The following is a 14,984-nucleotide window of genomic DNA, read 5'->3' on the forward strand; positions in this document are numbered from 1 at the left end:
AGGGAAAGCGGGTGGCCCGGGGACAGTGGCAGAAGTGGCTGGGTTTCGTGGCTGCGTGAGCGCCGTTCACACGTCAGCAGCACCTCAGGTCATAGGTGACAGCCACCAGTGGAGCGTTTACCGTGACCTTGCGGCTAGGTTCTTGCTGTTCAACCCCGTTCACTGTTACACACCCGCCCCGTCGCACACCCACCCTGTCGCACACTCACCCCGCCGCACACTCGCTCCACACCCGGCAGGTGCTCTTACTCCTTAAAAACAGCACCTGTCGCCCCCCAGCCTGTCTGGGAGGGCTTCGTGTGCCGTGCCCACTCGGGCGCTTAAGTAAATTCTCTGGGTTCGAAGTGGCTTCCAGCCCAGCCCTGTTCCCTGTGCGCCCCTCTTTCTAACTGCACCTCGAGATGCGCCTGCCGCTCTGCACTCAGTCATGGGGCCCCAGGCAGGAGGGGGGACAGACCGCAGATGCACTCGTGCCGGCCTGGGGACTCTGCGACCTGGCCGGACAGAAGCCGGCGAGGCCAGGGAGACGGCGGCCACGTGCGGGTGGGGCTGGTTCACGACGGGGCGAGCAGGCGGCATGCGGCTGAGGCGCCTCTGTGACAGGGAGGCGCCAGCGGGCCCTGTCCTGACAGGTGCAAGGATGGGGCGGACGGGCTGTGCATGCGCCAGGACTCGCCGTGACCTCGAGAGGGCAGATGCCGTCCTCTCTGGGCCTGCCGGTCGCTACCTTCCAAACGCAGTAGTTCGTTACATCAATTTCAACCTGGAGCAGAGCAGACGTGAGTGACACGTGGCAGAGGGGGCGGGAGAGGGTCACTTCAGCCTGTCCTCCTGTCGATGGCGCCGGCTCCAAGGCCCCAGTCTGCTCGCTCTTCATCTGGGTCACCCGAAAGGGGCAGAACGTGACCACGGCCCCTGGGGTTCGGAGCAGGACGCCCCAGCCAGCGGGCGGGCAGCAAGAGCACCCCGGGGGGCGGTTCTCCCGTCGGGCGCTCGGGAGGTGTCGGGGATTGTTTTGTGCCCCGTCACGGGTGGTAGGCTGACAGCCTTTATGTAGCCGAGTTGTCCCAAAACCTGGACGGCGAGGGACCTGGGTCGTGGCGGCCTTCGTCCGCAGACATGGTACGCGTCCTGCCGTCGCAGACAACACAGCACAAGTGGCTGTGGCCGGTGTCTCTCCCTAAGCTGGAGGCGACTGGACGCTTCAACACCAGGACAAGACAAGCGGTTACTGAGGACAGAAGTGCACGGGCGCGGGACAGAAGTGTCCCTCCCCAGGACAGCCTTGCTGCAGGCGGGCGTGGGGGCCCAGATGAAGCCGGGGGTCCTTGTGTCCAGATCACTGTCAGGCCAGACCTGAGATCGTGCCGTCGCCAGCTGTTAAATGATATCGCCAACCACGTGAAATAACAGCTGCTTTTTTTTTTTTCAAACTTTACACAATTTTAAAACGCAGAAAAGTGCGAAGCAGGAGATCGCCACGGAGCACACCCCCGATGCCCGGAATTAACCAGCGTGCTGGCGTCACGTGGTCGCTTCTGGGCATTTTTTTGGCTATTTATTTTCCCATATGGACTTTAGAATCCATCTGCCTCACTCCAGAGAGAGAAAGAAACCGGCGTTTTTGTTGGGCTGCGTGACGTTTACGGATCACGCGCGGGGACACCCGCGTCCCTGTGACGTCGACGTCGAAGCCGCCCGCCCAGGCTCGGGGCCGCCTTCCCGCTCGCTCACGCCCTCTCTGGGGAGACGCGTCGCTTTCTTCGTGCAGTATTTCTTCGCTTAGTTTTTGTCCTGAGTATTTATCTTTCCATTATTAACGAGGTTTTCCTACCACGATAACGTCTGGCAACAAGCGACGTGGCTTCCCCACGCGATCTCTTTCTGCAGTAATTTTCGGCGATTTTCTTGGGTTTGGGGTGCACACTGATAACACCTGTAAATAGGAGCAATGTTACCCCTTCCATCCCGGTGGACGCCTCTGTCTGTTTCTTTCTCTGGCTAATGACATGGGCCAGTGCCTGTCTCAGTTGAGGTGACTGGTGATGGGGGCCAGCCTGTTCCCTGTCGGGGGGTCTCCTGCTGTTTGCACAGCACGTGCAGCGCTGGCTGCCGTGTGCCGGGTCGGCGGGACCAAGACACTGCACCTGTCTCAGACAGAGGGTGCCAGCATCTGCTGCTGCGGGGGCCGGGGGTGTCGGGGAAGCAGGGAGCAGCAGAGCCCAGGGCCTCCACCTGAGGCCATCGCACAGGGTCCTGGGTCCAGGGAAGATGTGCCCCGTCCGCCAGGGCTGGAGGCCAAGGAGGCGCTGCCTCTGCCTGAGCTGTTGAACACGGGGACTGTCCCCCGATTCCCGGACCCCCCACCGATCTGCTCCAGAGCCCTCCTCTGGCCAGGGAGCCTGGGAACTGCAGCTGGGAGGAAGTTACGGACGCGTGGGAGAAGACGGGCCGGGAGCCGACCCGGAGCGTTGCCATTTGTCTTTAAGAAGCTCACGTCCATCTCCACGTCCCCATCCAGAGAGAACGTTTGTGTTTTCTCAAAGGTCTTCCTGCCACCGTGGAGGTGGTTGTCACGAGTTTCACTTGTGAGGGATGAATTACGTCGTCATCGTCCGGTGAGCGATGATGAGCCTTATTCTCACAGCCTGCTTCCTAGTGCCGAGCTGCCCTGGATCTCCCGGGAGACCGTGCCCGGTCCGAGGGCCGTTCTGTCAGCGTGCTCTTGAATTCAAGTTGCCGAGATTTTATTTAGGAATTTTCCGTTGATACTGACATTCGATCGACCTGTCCTTTCCCATTCCTGTTCAGTTTTTATTGGGTTTTTAAATTTTCCTATCTTTATTCTCTGGAACCTTCTAAGCTGCAGTGGAAGGATCTCTTGGCCGAGAGCGCAGGGCTTAGGGCGTCTCGGGTGTCCATTCCTGCCCTGCCCCCCAGCTCTGGTCAGCGTCACCCCGTTCACGTCTTCCACGTGATCACGTTCTCGCCCTCGTCCCTCCGCGGCTGCTCGGTGGTCCTGGGCTCCCCTCATTTGCTCGGCGTCACCGTCCGGCTCGGGAGGGCGTGGGGCCTGCCCCCCTGTGCTCCCCCTCCACAGTCAGCGTCGCGCTCAAGCCCCAGCTTAGCGGAGCCCCACTGCCCTCCCTTGGGTGTCTCGCGGGTGTCCTGGCCTCTGCGCCCTGTGGGGGATCCGAGACTGGCCTGGCTCCGCGTGTGTCCCGGGCAGCGTGCGCCCCTTCGGTGGCCCGGCTCCAAAGCCCCTCCTCTCGGGCACCTGCAGGGCTCCGATCTTCGTGAGTCCAGCGTCCCGAGTCAGGCTGGGTCATTGCGTGCCATGTCTGATGCGCGTGTTCGCTTGGGAGCCCCTGTCCTCCGATTGTGCCCTTCGGGCGTCAGCCCCTTCCCCGCCATCCCTCAGGTGTCCGGACACTCATCCTGTCCCTCTTTTGCTCTGTCCCCAGGCGTCTGTCCTGGGACGGCGCCTCGTTTCCAGCCCGCCGCCCCTCCCCCTCGGGCAGCTGTGCTGGGGGAGGGCCGCCTCGGATGTGGGGTCCTGACTGCGCGTGGGGCTGCCCAGTGTGGGTTCGGGTTTCGCCAGGTCATCCGACATCAGGAGACAGTAACTGTGACCCTGGGAAAGTTATCCAACCTCCTGGTGCCTCGGTTTCCCCATCCGTAGAATATAGAAAAGGGTATTTTGCCAATTGGGTATTGTCACTGTTTTTTGCCCATTAAGTATTGAGGACACGTCATGTGCTGTCCCGACCCCACGGACTGCTGCCGCTCCCTCCTGGCGGGGCGCACGCGCAGGCTGTGGGAGAGCCGGTCCCGGGCCACCGCTAGGCCGTGCTGCCAGGCAGTGAGTGCCCCAGGCGAGCCTTGGTGCGGCCCTTCGCCAGCCGCCACGAGAGGCCGCCGAGGCCCAGGACGGAACAGGCAGGTGTGGAGTCACGTGTGGCGGGCACCACGAGCAACAGGACGTTAGGAAGCTTCGTCACAGCAGCTCGTCTGTCACCCAGGGCGTCATCGTCAGAGCGAATCAGCTCCTGCCGGCTCCGGTGGAGTTTGGCTCGGAGAGATGTCGAGCGTGGGAAGCAGCGTGAAGGATCATGTGCAAGCCGCGCCCTGCAGCTCATCAGTGCTGCAGGCTAAACGGATTCCTCATCCGCAAGTGACCTGGGACCTAGGACCGCAGGCGACAGCCCGGCCTGCTGGCCCTGTCTGCACGTCCACCCATAGAGCGCAGCCCTCTGCGAAGGTCCCAGGACGGACTTTGCTCCTGCTTTTTTTGGTTTTTAAGTATCTGCTCAAATTTGTCAGCTCCCTAAGGCACCGCAGCAGTGGGGGGTTTTACTTATTGATTTTCAGAATCAGTGTATTTCTTTTCTTTATTTTCTCTGGACGTGGCGTTGCTCGTGTCCCTGTTGTGAAAGCCTCCCTCATGTCAACGTGTGGCCAGGGCCCTGAGGCGTTTCCTGGCGGCACCCTGTTGGGGTGACACCTCTTCCTGCCAGCGCCCTCAACAGGGTATTTCTGGAAAGTTGAGTGGAATTCAGTTTTGAAACTGGAATCTTATGAGATGCGAGAGACACCCACCCGGAAAGCACCCTCGGGTGGCTGTCTGGAGGCTAAAGCGCCCTGTGCGTTTGACCACGCGTCGGCTCGCGGGTCTTTATACCTGGGGTCACTGCAGCCACCGCCTGGCCCCAGCTGCCCCTCGGTGCTCACGGTGGACCCAGCCAGGCCTGCTGCTCCGAGTCATCCCTGTGCTGGGGACAGTCCCGCCAAGTCCCTCGTCCCTGCGCCCCGCCCACTGGCAGCCTTCTCCACGCTGCCTCCACCCCGCCCTCACCACCCCACCCCGGGCCCAAGCCATCTGTGTCTCACCTGGTGACAGGGCACCCCCGTCACTCCTCCACCCGCCCACTGTCCCCTCCCTGGGGTAAATCTAGACTCAGTAGCCAGAGCGGTCATTCACTGGACCTCATTGTCCCCATCACGGCCCATGCTGTCCCCTGGCCCCCTGCTCTCCTGGCGTTTCTTCCAACACCCAAGCTGGTCCCCCACCCAGACCCCAGGGTGTCCCTGCAGCTCTGCACCCGCCCTGTCCCCCACACGCCACCCCAGCCTGTGCTCCCTGGAGGGGCCTCCCCGCCCCGCAGTGGGCCTCTTGCCCTGAGGCGGGCCTGGTGCCTCTAGGAGACCAAATAGCGAATGAGTGGACGGAAGCTGCAGAGTCCTACTAAGTCAGGGTCAGGACCGGGCCGACGGCCGGGTCTCGGGTGTCCCCAGGGTGACTCCTCGATGGCAGGCACAGAGCTCCACCTCGGCCGTGGCCGCCTGTTCAGTCTGGGCCGCTTTCTCAGCGACCTAGGGCGCCTCTTTCTTTGGCCACTCAGGAGAGTCGACGTGGCAGCCTCCAGCGAGAGTAACTCCTGGGAAGGTTCTGGGTCGTGACTTCTTCATGCTGAGTGTGTCTCAGGTGACACTGGCCGCCTGTGATCTCAGCCTCTGTCACCCTCTCTCTCCTCCCCAGGTTGTTCCTGGTCATAGAGTATGTCAACGGCGGGGACCTCATGTTCCACATGCAGAGACAGAGGAAGCTTCCGGAGGAGCACGCCAGGTGGGTGCCGGCCAGGCGGGCGGGGGGCCGTCCTCGGGGGGCCGGCGGCGAAGTGTGGGGGAAACGCGTACCCCGCGCAGGAGACACTCAGGAGGGTCCTCCGAGTCCCAGAGCCCAGCACTCCTTCTCAGGTGGCTAAGGGACGCTCAGCTCTTCCTCCCCCTCGGCCAGCGGCCCAGCTCCCCGCTCCGCAGCCCCAGGCCTGAGGGGCCGGGGGACGTTTCCCTCCACCCTCCCGCCCTTTCCTGTTTTCCGCAGTTTTCCCTTTTCTCATTTCCTCACTCGGAAAAAATTCCCAGCAGTTTCATGAGTCACCTGAGGTCCTTTTGGGGAGAAGGCAGGTCATAGATCGAGAAGAGCGCGCCCCCCACACACTCACAGTCACGGGCTCTTTTTCTGGCTGTGACGAAGTAAACATGACACGAACCTGCCACGTTGGCCGCCGTTAAGGGCGTAGCAGCGGCATCGAGCACACTCACGGGGTCCCGCGGCCGTCACCGCCCCCGTCTCCGGGACGGTCCATCTTCCCTGACTGACACTCACTCCCATGAAGCACCCGCTCCCCTCCCCCAGCCCAGCGCCCCCCGTGGGTCCAACTCCTGCCGGGGCCTCCCGTGCGTGGAGTCACGCGGTACCTGTCCTTTCGTGACTGGCTTCACTCAGCACGCTGTCCTCCAGGCCCGTCCACGCTGTGGCAGGCGTCAGAATGGCCTTCCTTTGGGGGGCCGAGCGACGTTCCGCCGTGGGGATGGACCCGCTGTGCTCAGCCCTCTGTGCTTAGCTGACGCCGGGGCTGCTTCCGCCGCGTGGCTGCCGTGACGCGGCTGGGCACAGGGGCTCCAGCTTCTCGTGGAGACGCTGCTTTCGGTTCTTTTGGGGACATCCCAGAGCAGGCTTGCTGGACCCTGCAGTTATTCTGTGTTTCATTTTTTGAGGACCCTCCAGGCTGTGTCCACAGAGGCCACATCATTTTACACACCCACCAGTGGTGCACAGGGTTCCAGGGTCTCCATGTCCTCAGCACTGCTTTCCTGTTTGATGGTGGCCGTCCTGAGCTGTGAGGTGACCCTCTTGTACCGAGAGGTGACCCTCCTGAGCAGTGACCCGGCTCCTGAGCTGTGACCCGGCTCCTGAGCTGTGACCCGGCTCCTGAGCAGTGAGGCGGCTCCTGAGCAGTGACCCGGCTCCTGCGCTGTGAGGTGGCTCCTGAGCAGTGACCCGGCTCCTGAGCAGTGAGGTGGCTCCTGAGCAGTGAGGTGGCGCCCCCTGAGGCTTTGCTTGGCGTCCCCTAACGACTGGGATGCTGAGCATCTTTTGTGGTCTTGCTGCTCCATGCGCTCGTCCGAGATAGAACATGGGGACGTCGGATGCGAGAGCAGGGGTCAGCGGCGGTCCCCTCCGCCTCGTGACGTGTGCACGGGCCTCTCGGCCAGGCCCGTGCGGGGCCCTCCGCTGACCGCGGGATGTGCCCCCGCACCCAGATTCTACGCCGCCGAGATCTGCGTCGCCCTCAACTTCCTACACGAGAGAGGAATCATCTACCGGGACCTGAAGCTGGACAACGTGCTGCTGGACGCCGACGGCCACATCAAGCTAACAGACTACGGCATGTGCAAGGCGAGTGACCCCCCGGCCGTGGTCCCCACGGCACCTCGCCCGGCTCGTCCCACTGGGTCTCGGCCCAGATGCTGACCACCTGGCCGCCTTGGCTCCAGGGTGACCGGGCCCTGGCACCTCCTCCCTCAGCTGTCCCAAGCGGGCTTCTCTGAGGCACAGGTGCCCCCGGCATCGTCACATCGGGAGGTTGTCCTCCCTCCTGGTAACTGACTTTGTCCCCACAGGAAGGCCTGGGCCCCGGTGACACGACGAGCACTTTCTGCGGAACCCCAAACTACATCGCCCCGGAAATCCTGCGGGGGGAGGAGTACGGTGAGTGGGTGGCCGGGCGTGGCGAGGTTGACCCCCGACCCGGAAGTGTTCTCACAGTGGGCGGGGGCGGGAGGGCGCTGGCCCAGCAGACGGGGGAGGGGCTTAATTGACCAGATGACACCCGAAATGCTCACCCCTTACTTTGTTCCCAGCCCCACGTCACTGTCTGGCCTCCAGCCGTGTTTGAGCCCGCGCAGCCCCATCTGTTGCTCCGTGTGTCCACGCGAGTGTCGCTGGTGGAGGACACTGGGCAGGGTTCCTCTTAGCAAAGGGCTTGGGAAGGAGCAAAGGCAAACCAGGCCTGGGTGTCCCGAGTCAGTGGCTGCCACCCGGCGGCCACTGCCTGCCATGCGCTCTGTCCCTCTTGCTCTGAGTGTGAAACGGGAATGAGATCGTACCGTGTACGTGTGTGCACACCCCACACACTTGTGTCCCGGGGTTGGCAGTGAAGTGCGTCACAAATGTGTCTTCAGATGCTTCTAAGCATCATCCTTGCCGTTAAAATGGAGGGTAGGCAGGGCGGCCAGTTCCTCAGATGCCTGTGGACCAGGGAGGCCACACAGCTGACGTCACTTAGCCAGAGCAGGACAGACAGCAGATCGCTGGACCAGAGAGTCTGGAACCAGGCCTGCCACGGCGATCCCGTGTGCTGGAGGTGACAGTCCCTGAGCTCAGTCATGTTCCCGACAGATCAGCTGTGTTTAAGCGTCAAACCTCAACAACAGACGTAGACAAAAGTGTAAGAACGTGTTCTTGCCACCGTAGAAAGCTTTTTCAAGCTGAGGTAGATAAAAGGTGAGAAACGACAGTTGTCTGACAGATTCACTCAGTTTTCCGTGTCTGTGGTCGAAAGTGCCACACACAGGATTTAAAGGCCAGGTGACACTCTGAGAAACCGGTGCAGTGCCCGGTGTGAAACGGGCATGAGATCAGGTTCACGGTGGCGGGTTCACGGCCTTGATGTGAAACAGCTTTGCAGCTAGTTAAGAAAAAGACCAGCGCCCCCAGACCGCCAGATGGGGTTGGGGACACCCAGCCTCGGCACAGGTCAAAGAAATGCAAACTGTCACCTACGCTTCTGCTTCCCCGTGACTGGACACGCACTAACAACCCGGCTCTGTCCAGGGTTCAGCGTGGACTGGTGGGCGCTGGGCGTCCTGATGTTCGAGATGATGGCCGGGCGCTCCCCGTTCGACATCATCACCGACAACCCCGACATGAACACCGAGGACTACCTGTTCCAAGGTGCCGGTGTGGCTGGGCGGGTCCCTGCCCCTCGGACTAGGGCGGCCAGCTCCGTTCTCTCAGACCAGCCCCCTGGGAGATGCCTGGGCGGGGGGCGGGGGTGCGTTGCCCCCTTCCGGCCCCCTTAGAGCTCCAGCTACAAGCAGGGAACACCTGCCCGTGGGATCTGGGGCCCAGCCCCTGGGGTGTCCCCGTGGCGCCCTCTGGCGGCCATGTGCAGAGGCGCCATGTACATGGGCCGCCGTGGTCCTGCTGGGCTGCCGGAGGGGTCCAGGGCCCCAGAGCTCTCCCCCCGCTCCTGCTCACACCTGGTGCCCAGGGCCCCGCCCCCGGCGTGGCCCCCTCGCTGCCGGGCAGAGCGGGCATGGGGAGCTCCATGGAGGACGCGGCTTCTCACCGGGACCCTGACCTCTGCAGTTATCCTGGAGAAGCCCATCCGGATCCCGAGGTTCCTCTCGGTCAAAGCCTCCCACGTCTTGAAAGGATTTTTAAACAAGGTACACCCGCAGCCGCCGGGGCGGCCTGGCCCGGTCATCTTCGGTGTCGCTCTGGGACACCCCAAACAGGAGGCCGGCGTCCACAGAGATGGGGGTTTTTATTCACATTGACAAACAGAAGGGCCAGAACACGCCCAAGGGCCATGGAATGAGGAAGCTTCCTGGGGAGGGTGTCAGCAGGGGAAGGCCTGAGCCTCACCTCAAGGTGCTGGCTCCCTGCTGACTTGTCCTCATTGATCTCTGACCCCTAGGACCCCAAAGAGAGGCTTGGCTGCCGGCCGCAGACCGGATTCTCCGACATCAAGTCCCACGCATTCTTCCGCAGCATAGACTGGGACCTGGTAACGCAGCCTGCTCCTCCCCCACGGCCACCAGAGGGGTGACGGGTGTGGTGGGCGCTGCCCTCCCTGGGGGTGGTTGGGACAGTCACACGTGAGGAGTGCGGGCAGGGATAACCCCCGGGCGTGGCGCTTGGCGATGGGGTCTTGCCTGGATCCCTCGCGGAGGTCCTGCTCTGTGGCCAGCCCCGTTGGTTCTGGGTGGAATCGCAGGTGGGCCGCCCAGAACAGGGCGCGGTCCCGGTGTCCGTCCCCTCTTGAGGTGGCGAGAGCCCTTGTTTGAGCCCCTTCAACTCCAGTGCCGCAGACGGCGGTTGCAGACTTACTGAATTATAACCTCGAGGATACGTTTTTATTGAGAAAAAAGATCACAACTAAGTGAATGTTGAACTGGAGCTTGAACTAGACGGGAAGGAAGCCCCGCTCGGGGCAGACGGAGGTCGCCCTCCAACCCTCGTCGTGGTCCCTGCTCCCTCCGGTCAGCGTCACTTTCCATGCACAGGACTTTGTGGGGCTTGGGGGAAGGGGCAGCCAGGCCCCCCAGTTCCTGGGACCTTGGCCAGGGTGAGTGAAGTGTCAGGACACGCCATCCCGGGCACACGCGGGGTCCAGGCCCGGCGGGGCCATTTCAAGGCAGGAAGAGACATCGTCCCACTGCAGCTTTTAGGGGCAAAGACGGGGAGCGCCACACAGCGCCTCTCAGAGCAGGACTTGACCCTCACTGTCCTGCTGGCGCAGGGCAGAGCAAGCTGGGACCCTGGCTGTTTGTAACCCTGGTCCGCAAAGCTCGACACACACGCCCCAAGGGAGGTGCCACGCCAGGCTGTGCTAGTGACGTGTCCCTCCACCTTCAGGCTTGTCCCCCACCTGGCACCCACGAACCTCTCAGGGCCCACACCGGTCCGACCTTTGACCCTTGACGCTGTGGCTTTAGGGTTCCAGGAAGTGTAGCTCGGGCACTGCCGTGGGCTCCAGCCAGCGCATGGGCCTTGGCGAGAGCCCTCATGGCCTGTAACATCATATCCTCTGAAAGTAGCACCTACTCAGTGCATCTCTGCTGAAAAGCCTGTTCTTGGGTGCGGCCTGGGAGCCAGTCATGCCCCTGGTCCCGTGTCTAACCCATGGGGGAGTGAGGTGTGGCGGCGTGGGTGTGGACAGTGGGCTCGCTCCTTCGTGGATAGCGTCTAAGCCACATGTGGGCCCTGACAGGCCACGGAGATGGTGGCAGCTTCCAAAAAAGCCTAAGGGGCATGCGGCCGCCCTTGGTGACAGCCTGGTGGTGGCCATACTGGTCACAGGTGTGCAGACCTGCCTGGCGGCCTGGAGCTGCACATTAAGAGGGAAGTAGAGCCTGGAGCGCAGCGCCTGGGGGACCTGAGAGGCGTTCCCTTCTGTGAGGGGACGTGAGCAGGGGGGAGAGGTGTTTTGACAAAGTGAGGGCTGGGGTCCTCACGGCGAAGTCCCCCCGGCCTTGCCCCGTGCCCCCCTTCTCCGTGTCGTCCGAGGGCCCCTCGCTCACGTGGGCCGGTAGCACTGCCCACCCGGCATAGCCCCACACGGTGGTGGTGTCCTGGTGTTTGGACGTCCTAGATCCGGGCCACCTCAGGATGCACGTGACTGCGTGAGCCAGCTGGCCTTGCCTGAGCATTTGCACTGAGCTGTCAGCGGTTTGGGTCTGATGACTACGCTTCTCAGGTTTAGGGTTTCTAGGTGGTTACTGTCACCTGCAGTGGCGTTCTGTACGGTGACTGGCTCTTTGCTAGAACGTTCTGTGTCCTCTGGGTGAGCACAGAGGACAAGACTGGCTTGATTGGCAGGCCCGGTGGACCCCGTCTGGCGTCCCGTGTCCACGTCTGGTCTACGGGGGTCCGTTGTCGGGGTGTCCAGCTGCTCCCAGCCTGGCGTCCATCGGCCACTGGTGCGGCAGCTGGAAACTGAGCGTGTAGAGCGTTGGAGGCCTCCGTTCTTCACAAGCCGGGGTCCTGGCTCCAGTCGCCCCTCTCCCACCACGGCCAGGTTCAGGGGTAGCCCCGTCCCCAGCAGGTCTAGGGTCTGACGTGTGTCCCTGGCCTGCCTGTGACACCGAGCAGGGCTCCCTGCCCGCTGCCAGCCGCTCCCAGCGCCCACCCGTCAGCCCTCGGCGGATCTGAGGAAGGTGTGCATTCCACCCAGATTTCTTCAGTCCTGCGCAGGACGCTGGCTTGGGTTAGCGCTGCCCCCGTGTCCAGTCAGACACAGGTGTGCTGCGTCACGCTGCGACTGTGTGGCCCCCCCCACCCCAGCACCTGGCACTGGCCTCCCCGACTGCGTCCTCCCGGAGACCGCCAGGGTCCCCAGCTCGCTGTGCACAGGGCCCCTGCCAACACCTCATGTGCCGCACCCCGTCACCTTCCTCACGCCACACCTCAGAACGGGAGCCCCAGACTCCCCTGCCCCCTTCCAGCATCCCCCTTCTGGTGACACCGAGCTTGGCTGAGCTCCAAGGTGGCACTGTTCCTGTGCACGGCTTTGACTGTGGGAAGGGTGACGGTGGCGGGTGATGGGGGCGGGGTGGGCTTGGAGGTCCCCAGCGAGCACCCAGCCCACTGCTGTGGTTGCGGTCAGTCCTGACTTCTGACCTTGCGTCCCCTTAAAGCAGGGCGAGACCCGAGGCAGGGAAAATGGGTGACAAACCCCCCTTGTGCCACTTCCCACCAGAAAGCGTTTCACACGCGTCCGGGCAGCTGCGTGTGAAAGGCGAAGAGAATGGAGGAGGTGCCCGCGGCCGGCAGCGGCACAGTCACAGGCTCGCACACGCGCGCAGTGTGCGCACGGACTCCGGTGTGACCCTGCCCTGCCCGCAGGGACAGCCCGTCCGCTCACTCCCCTTTCCAACATCCTCTTGGTGACAAGACGGACGTGTCTCCGCCTGTGGCCGGGCTGTGGACATTGCTGGTGACCCGGCTGTCGTGCTGGCCACGTCCCTGACACGTGTCGGGCACTATGTGGGAAGGACCCGCGTGTTTCTGCGCTGCCCTCATTCCCTTCACCAGCTTCACGGGCAGAGCCTGCGTTCGTTCTTCACGAGTCCTCAAAACGTCCCAAACGTTCTCAGTGTCCCGTTTGTTTCTATTGTCAGAACCGGCATCCCTGAGAGCTCTGGGCCCCAAAATGCAGACGCGGGTGTGAGCTGGGCTGGGCCGACTTCACGTCCACTCGGCTGCCGCCGTCCCTGTCGTGTGGGGCCCTGGAGGGGACACGAGGCCCCACATGGGCAGGCGAGGGTGGCCCGGCACGTTCTCACGCGTCGCCAGGAGGCACGTGTGACCGTGGGCCTTCTCGCTGTCTCCCAGCTGGAGAAGAAGCAGGCGCTGCCCCCGTTCCAGCCGCAGATCACCGACGACTACGGGCTGGACAACTTCGACACGCAGTTCACCAGCGAGCCGGTGCAGCTGACCCCCGACGACGAGTAAGCGGGCGGGCGCGCGCGGGGTCCGCAGCGGGCTTGGCGGGGGCGCCGCGGGGTCACAGTAGTCGAGCCCTCGCCCGTGCCCACAGGGACGTCATAAAGCGGATCGACCAGTCGGAGTTCGAGGGCTTCGAGTACATCAACCCGCTGCTGCTCCCCACCGAGGAGTCCGTGTGAGGTGCCCCGCGGACACGTCTGCGGACGACCCCCAACTGTCCTTACCCACAGCGCATGCATGCCAGGCCGGCGCCCCCGGCTCGCCGGGGAGGGACGCTGCCGCTGGGACCGCGGCCGGGGCGGGCCGCGCCCCGGAGCAGAAGAGCCGCGCGCCCGGCCCGCGGGCGGCTCCGCGCCCAGGAGCCCGCGCCCGCGCCGCGGAGGGGCCGCGGGGACCGCGGCCGAGGGCGACGCCGCCCCGCGATTTCGAAGGTGCACACTTCCCAGAGACAGGACTGCCTGCCCCGGCAGGGGTTCCCTGTACCGCCCCGAGGAATAAACGTGCGATGGTGTCCAGGCTCCCCGGGCTGCTTCTTTCCGCGGGGCCGCTGTCCCGCCTCGCGGGGCGCAGGCGCGGGGGGCGGGGCCGGGGGCGGGGCCTGCGGCGTGCGCTGCGGAAGCGTTTGCACAAACGTTTTAACAAAGTTCCTGTCGTTCCGGGTCCGCGAGGTCTGACGCTGCAGGTGCCCCCTAAGCAGAAGGGCGCTGCTGTCTCCGCCGCAAGTTGGACCCGCAGGAGGCAAGTCGGAGGACGGAGATCGGAAAACGTCGCTGCCAAAGCACCCGGCGGCCAGATAAAAACGGTGCAAACTAAACCTGCTCGAAACGTTTCTGAGACACCACGCAGTGCCTACTCCATGTCTTGTTACGTAGTAGATTTTTGGAAAATATTTTTGTCAGTAATACTGACGCTCAGAAAATTTAAAAGATTTTCTAGAGAGAGGTAAATCATGGCTTTTTAGGTCCCTAACACGTTCGGTGCGTTGCGAGCCCGGGCAGCGTGCAGGAGAGGCCACCTTAGACACCGGGTCCCCAAATGTCCTTGGCGCCACCACAGCCTATGGCACCACATCTGTTCTGGGCCTCGGTGGTGAGCGGGGCTCCCTTCCCCGCGGCGGCTGGTGATTTCCAGGCAGGAGGTGTGAGAAAAGCAAACCCCTGCCGTGGAGGTGCCTGCTTTGCCGACTCAGCAGAAAAGCACTGTCCCCAGGCCCCAAGTGTCACCAGCAAGATTTGCCCCCAAAGACCAAGATCAGGGACCACGGGGCAGCATCCAAGAGCCAACTCTGGGCCTCACAGGAGTGTCACAGCCAGTGGGGATGTCCAGCAGCAGAGTCCAATCCAAGGACTGTGCAGTCACTTGCTGAGCGGAGCGTTGGGACATGCTGGAGTCACCTGGGGAGGGAAGGTCCCCTCCCTCCTGCCGTGTCAAGTACAGTGACAGCGTCTTTTCTTAGCAGTGCAGGGCCCTAACGTGCCCACACTTAGGGCACGTGCTCCAGCGGGGGTGTCGCCAGACAGCTTCCCGGCCACGTTTGGTGTGCGTGGCGCTGCCCCGCGGAGAGGCAGAAACTTGTCAGCCGTCTGTTCCATGCGTTAAAGGTGGAGGGTGTCCTGAGGTGACGCCGGGAACCAGGGATCCCGGCGCTTGCGACCAGCTCGTCACGGTCTGTGTCCCGAAACGGCTGGTGGACACTGGCGACGTCACGACTGTCACGCGGTCAATCTGGGTGTGTGGTTTTGTACAATTAGTGGAGCCGGACGCCGGCCGGTCCTCCTCCTGTGGATACCCTCACCCTCCACGGCCAAGGTCGTCCGCACCCTTGCACACCTATTAAAGACCTTAACGGCAACGCTTACTGTTGTTATTTTCATTAAAAGCAGGTGTTTCCGGGAAGCAGCGA

At 63.1% G+C, this 14,984-nt stretch overlaps 1 protein-coding gene across 2 annotated transcripts in view; it reads left to right on the top strand.

Moving 5' to 3' along the window:
- PRKCZ (protein kinase C zeta) overlaps window positions 1-13,599 on the top strand; it is a 79,375-nt gene extending 65,776 nt beyond the window's left edge. The window contains exons 11-18 of one of the 2 annotated variants that reach the window (XM_039876895.1): window positions 5,540-5,626; window positions 7,108-7,243; window positions 7,468-7,555; window positions 8,681-8,800; window positions 9,218-9,297; window positions 9,549-9,638; window positions 12,968-13,083; window positions 13,173-13,599. In XM_039876895.1, the coding sequence (XP_039732829.1) occupies window positions 5,540-5,626; window positions 7,108-7,243; window positions 7,468-7,555; window positions 8,681-8,800; window positions 9,218-9,297; window positions 9,549-9,638; window positions 12,968-13,083; window positions 13,173-13,260 (805 nt within the window). In that variant the 3' untranslated portion in view covers window positions 13,261-13,599. The remainder of the gene's footprint in view (window positions 1-5,539; window positions 5,627-7,107; window positions 7,244-7,467; window positions 7,556-8,680; window positions 8,801-9,217; window positions 9,298-9,548; window positions 9,639-12,967; window positions 13,084-13,172) is intronic. The other variant, XM_039876896.1, reaches the window with a different exon arrangement.
- Window positions 13,600-14,984: the final 1,385 nt, after the last annotated feature.

This window comes from Pteropus medius, unplaced genomic scaffold, assembly GCF_902729225.1.
Source record: "Pteropus medius unplaced genomic scaffold, Ma_sr-lr_union100, whole genome shotgun sequence".
In the NCBI taxonomy this organism is placed as follows: Eukaryota; Metazoa; Chordata; class Mammalia; order Chiroptera; family Pteropodidae; genus Pteropus; species Pteropus medius.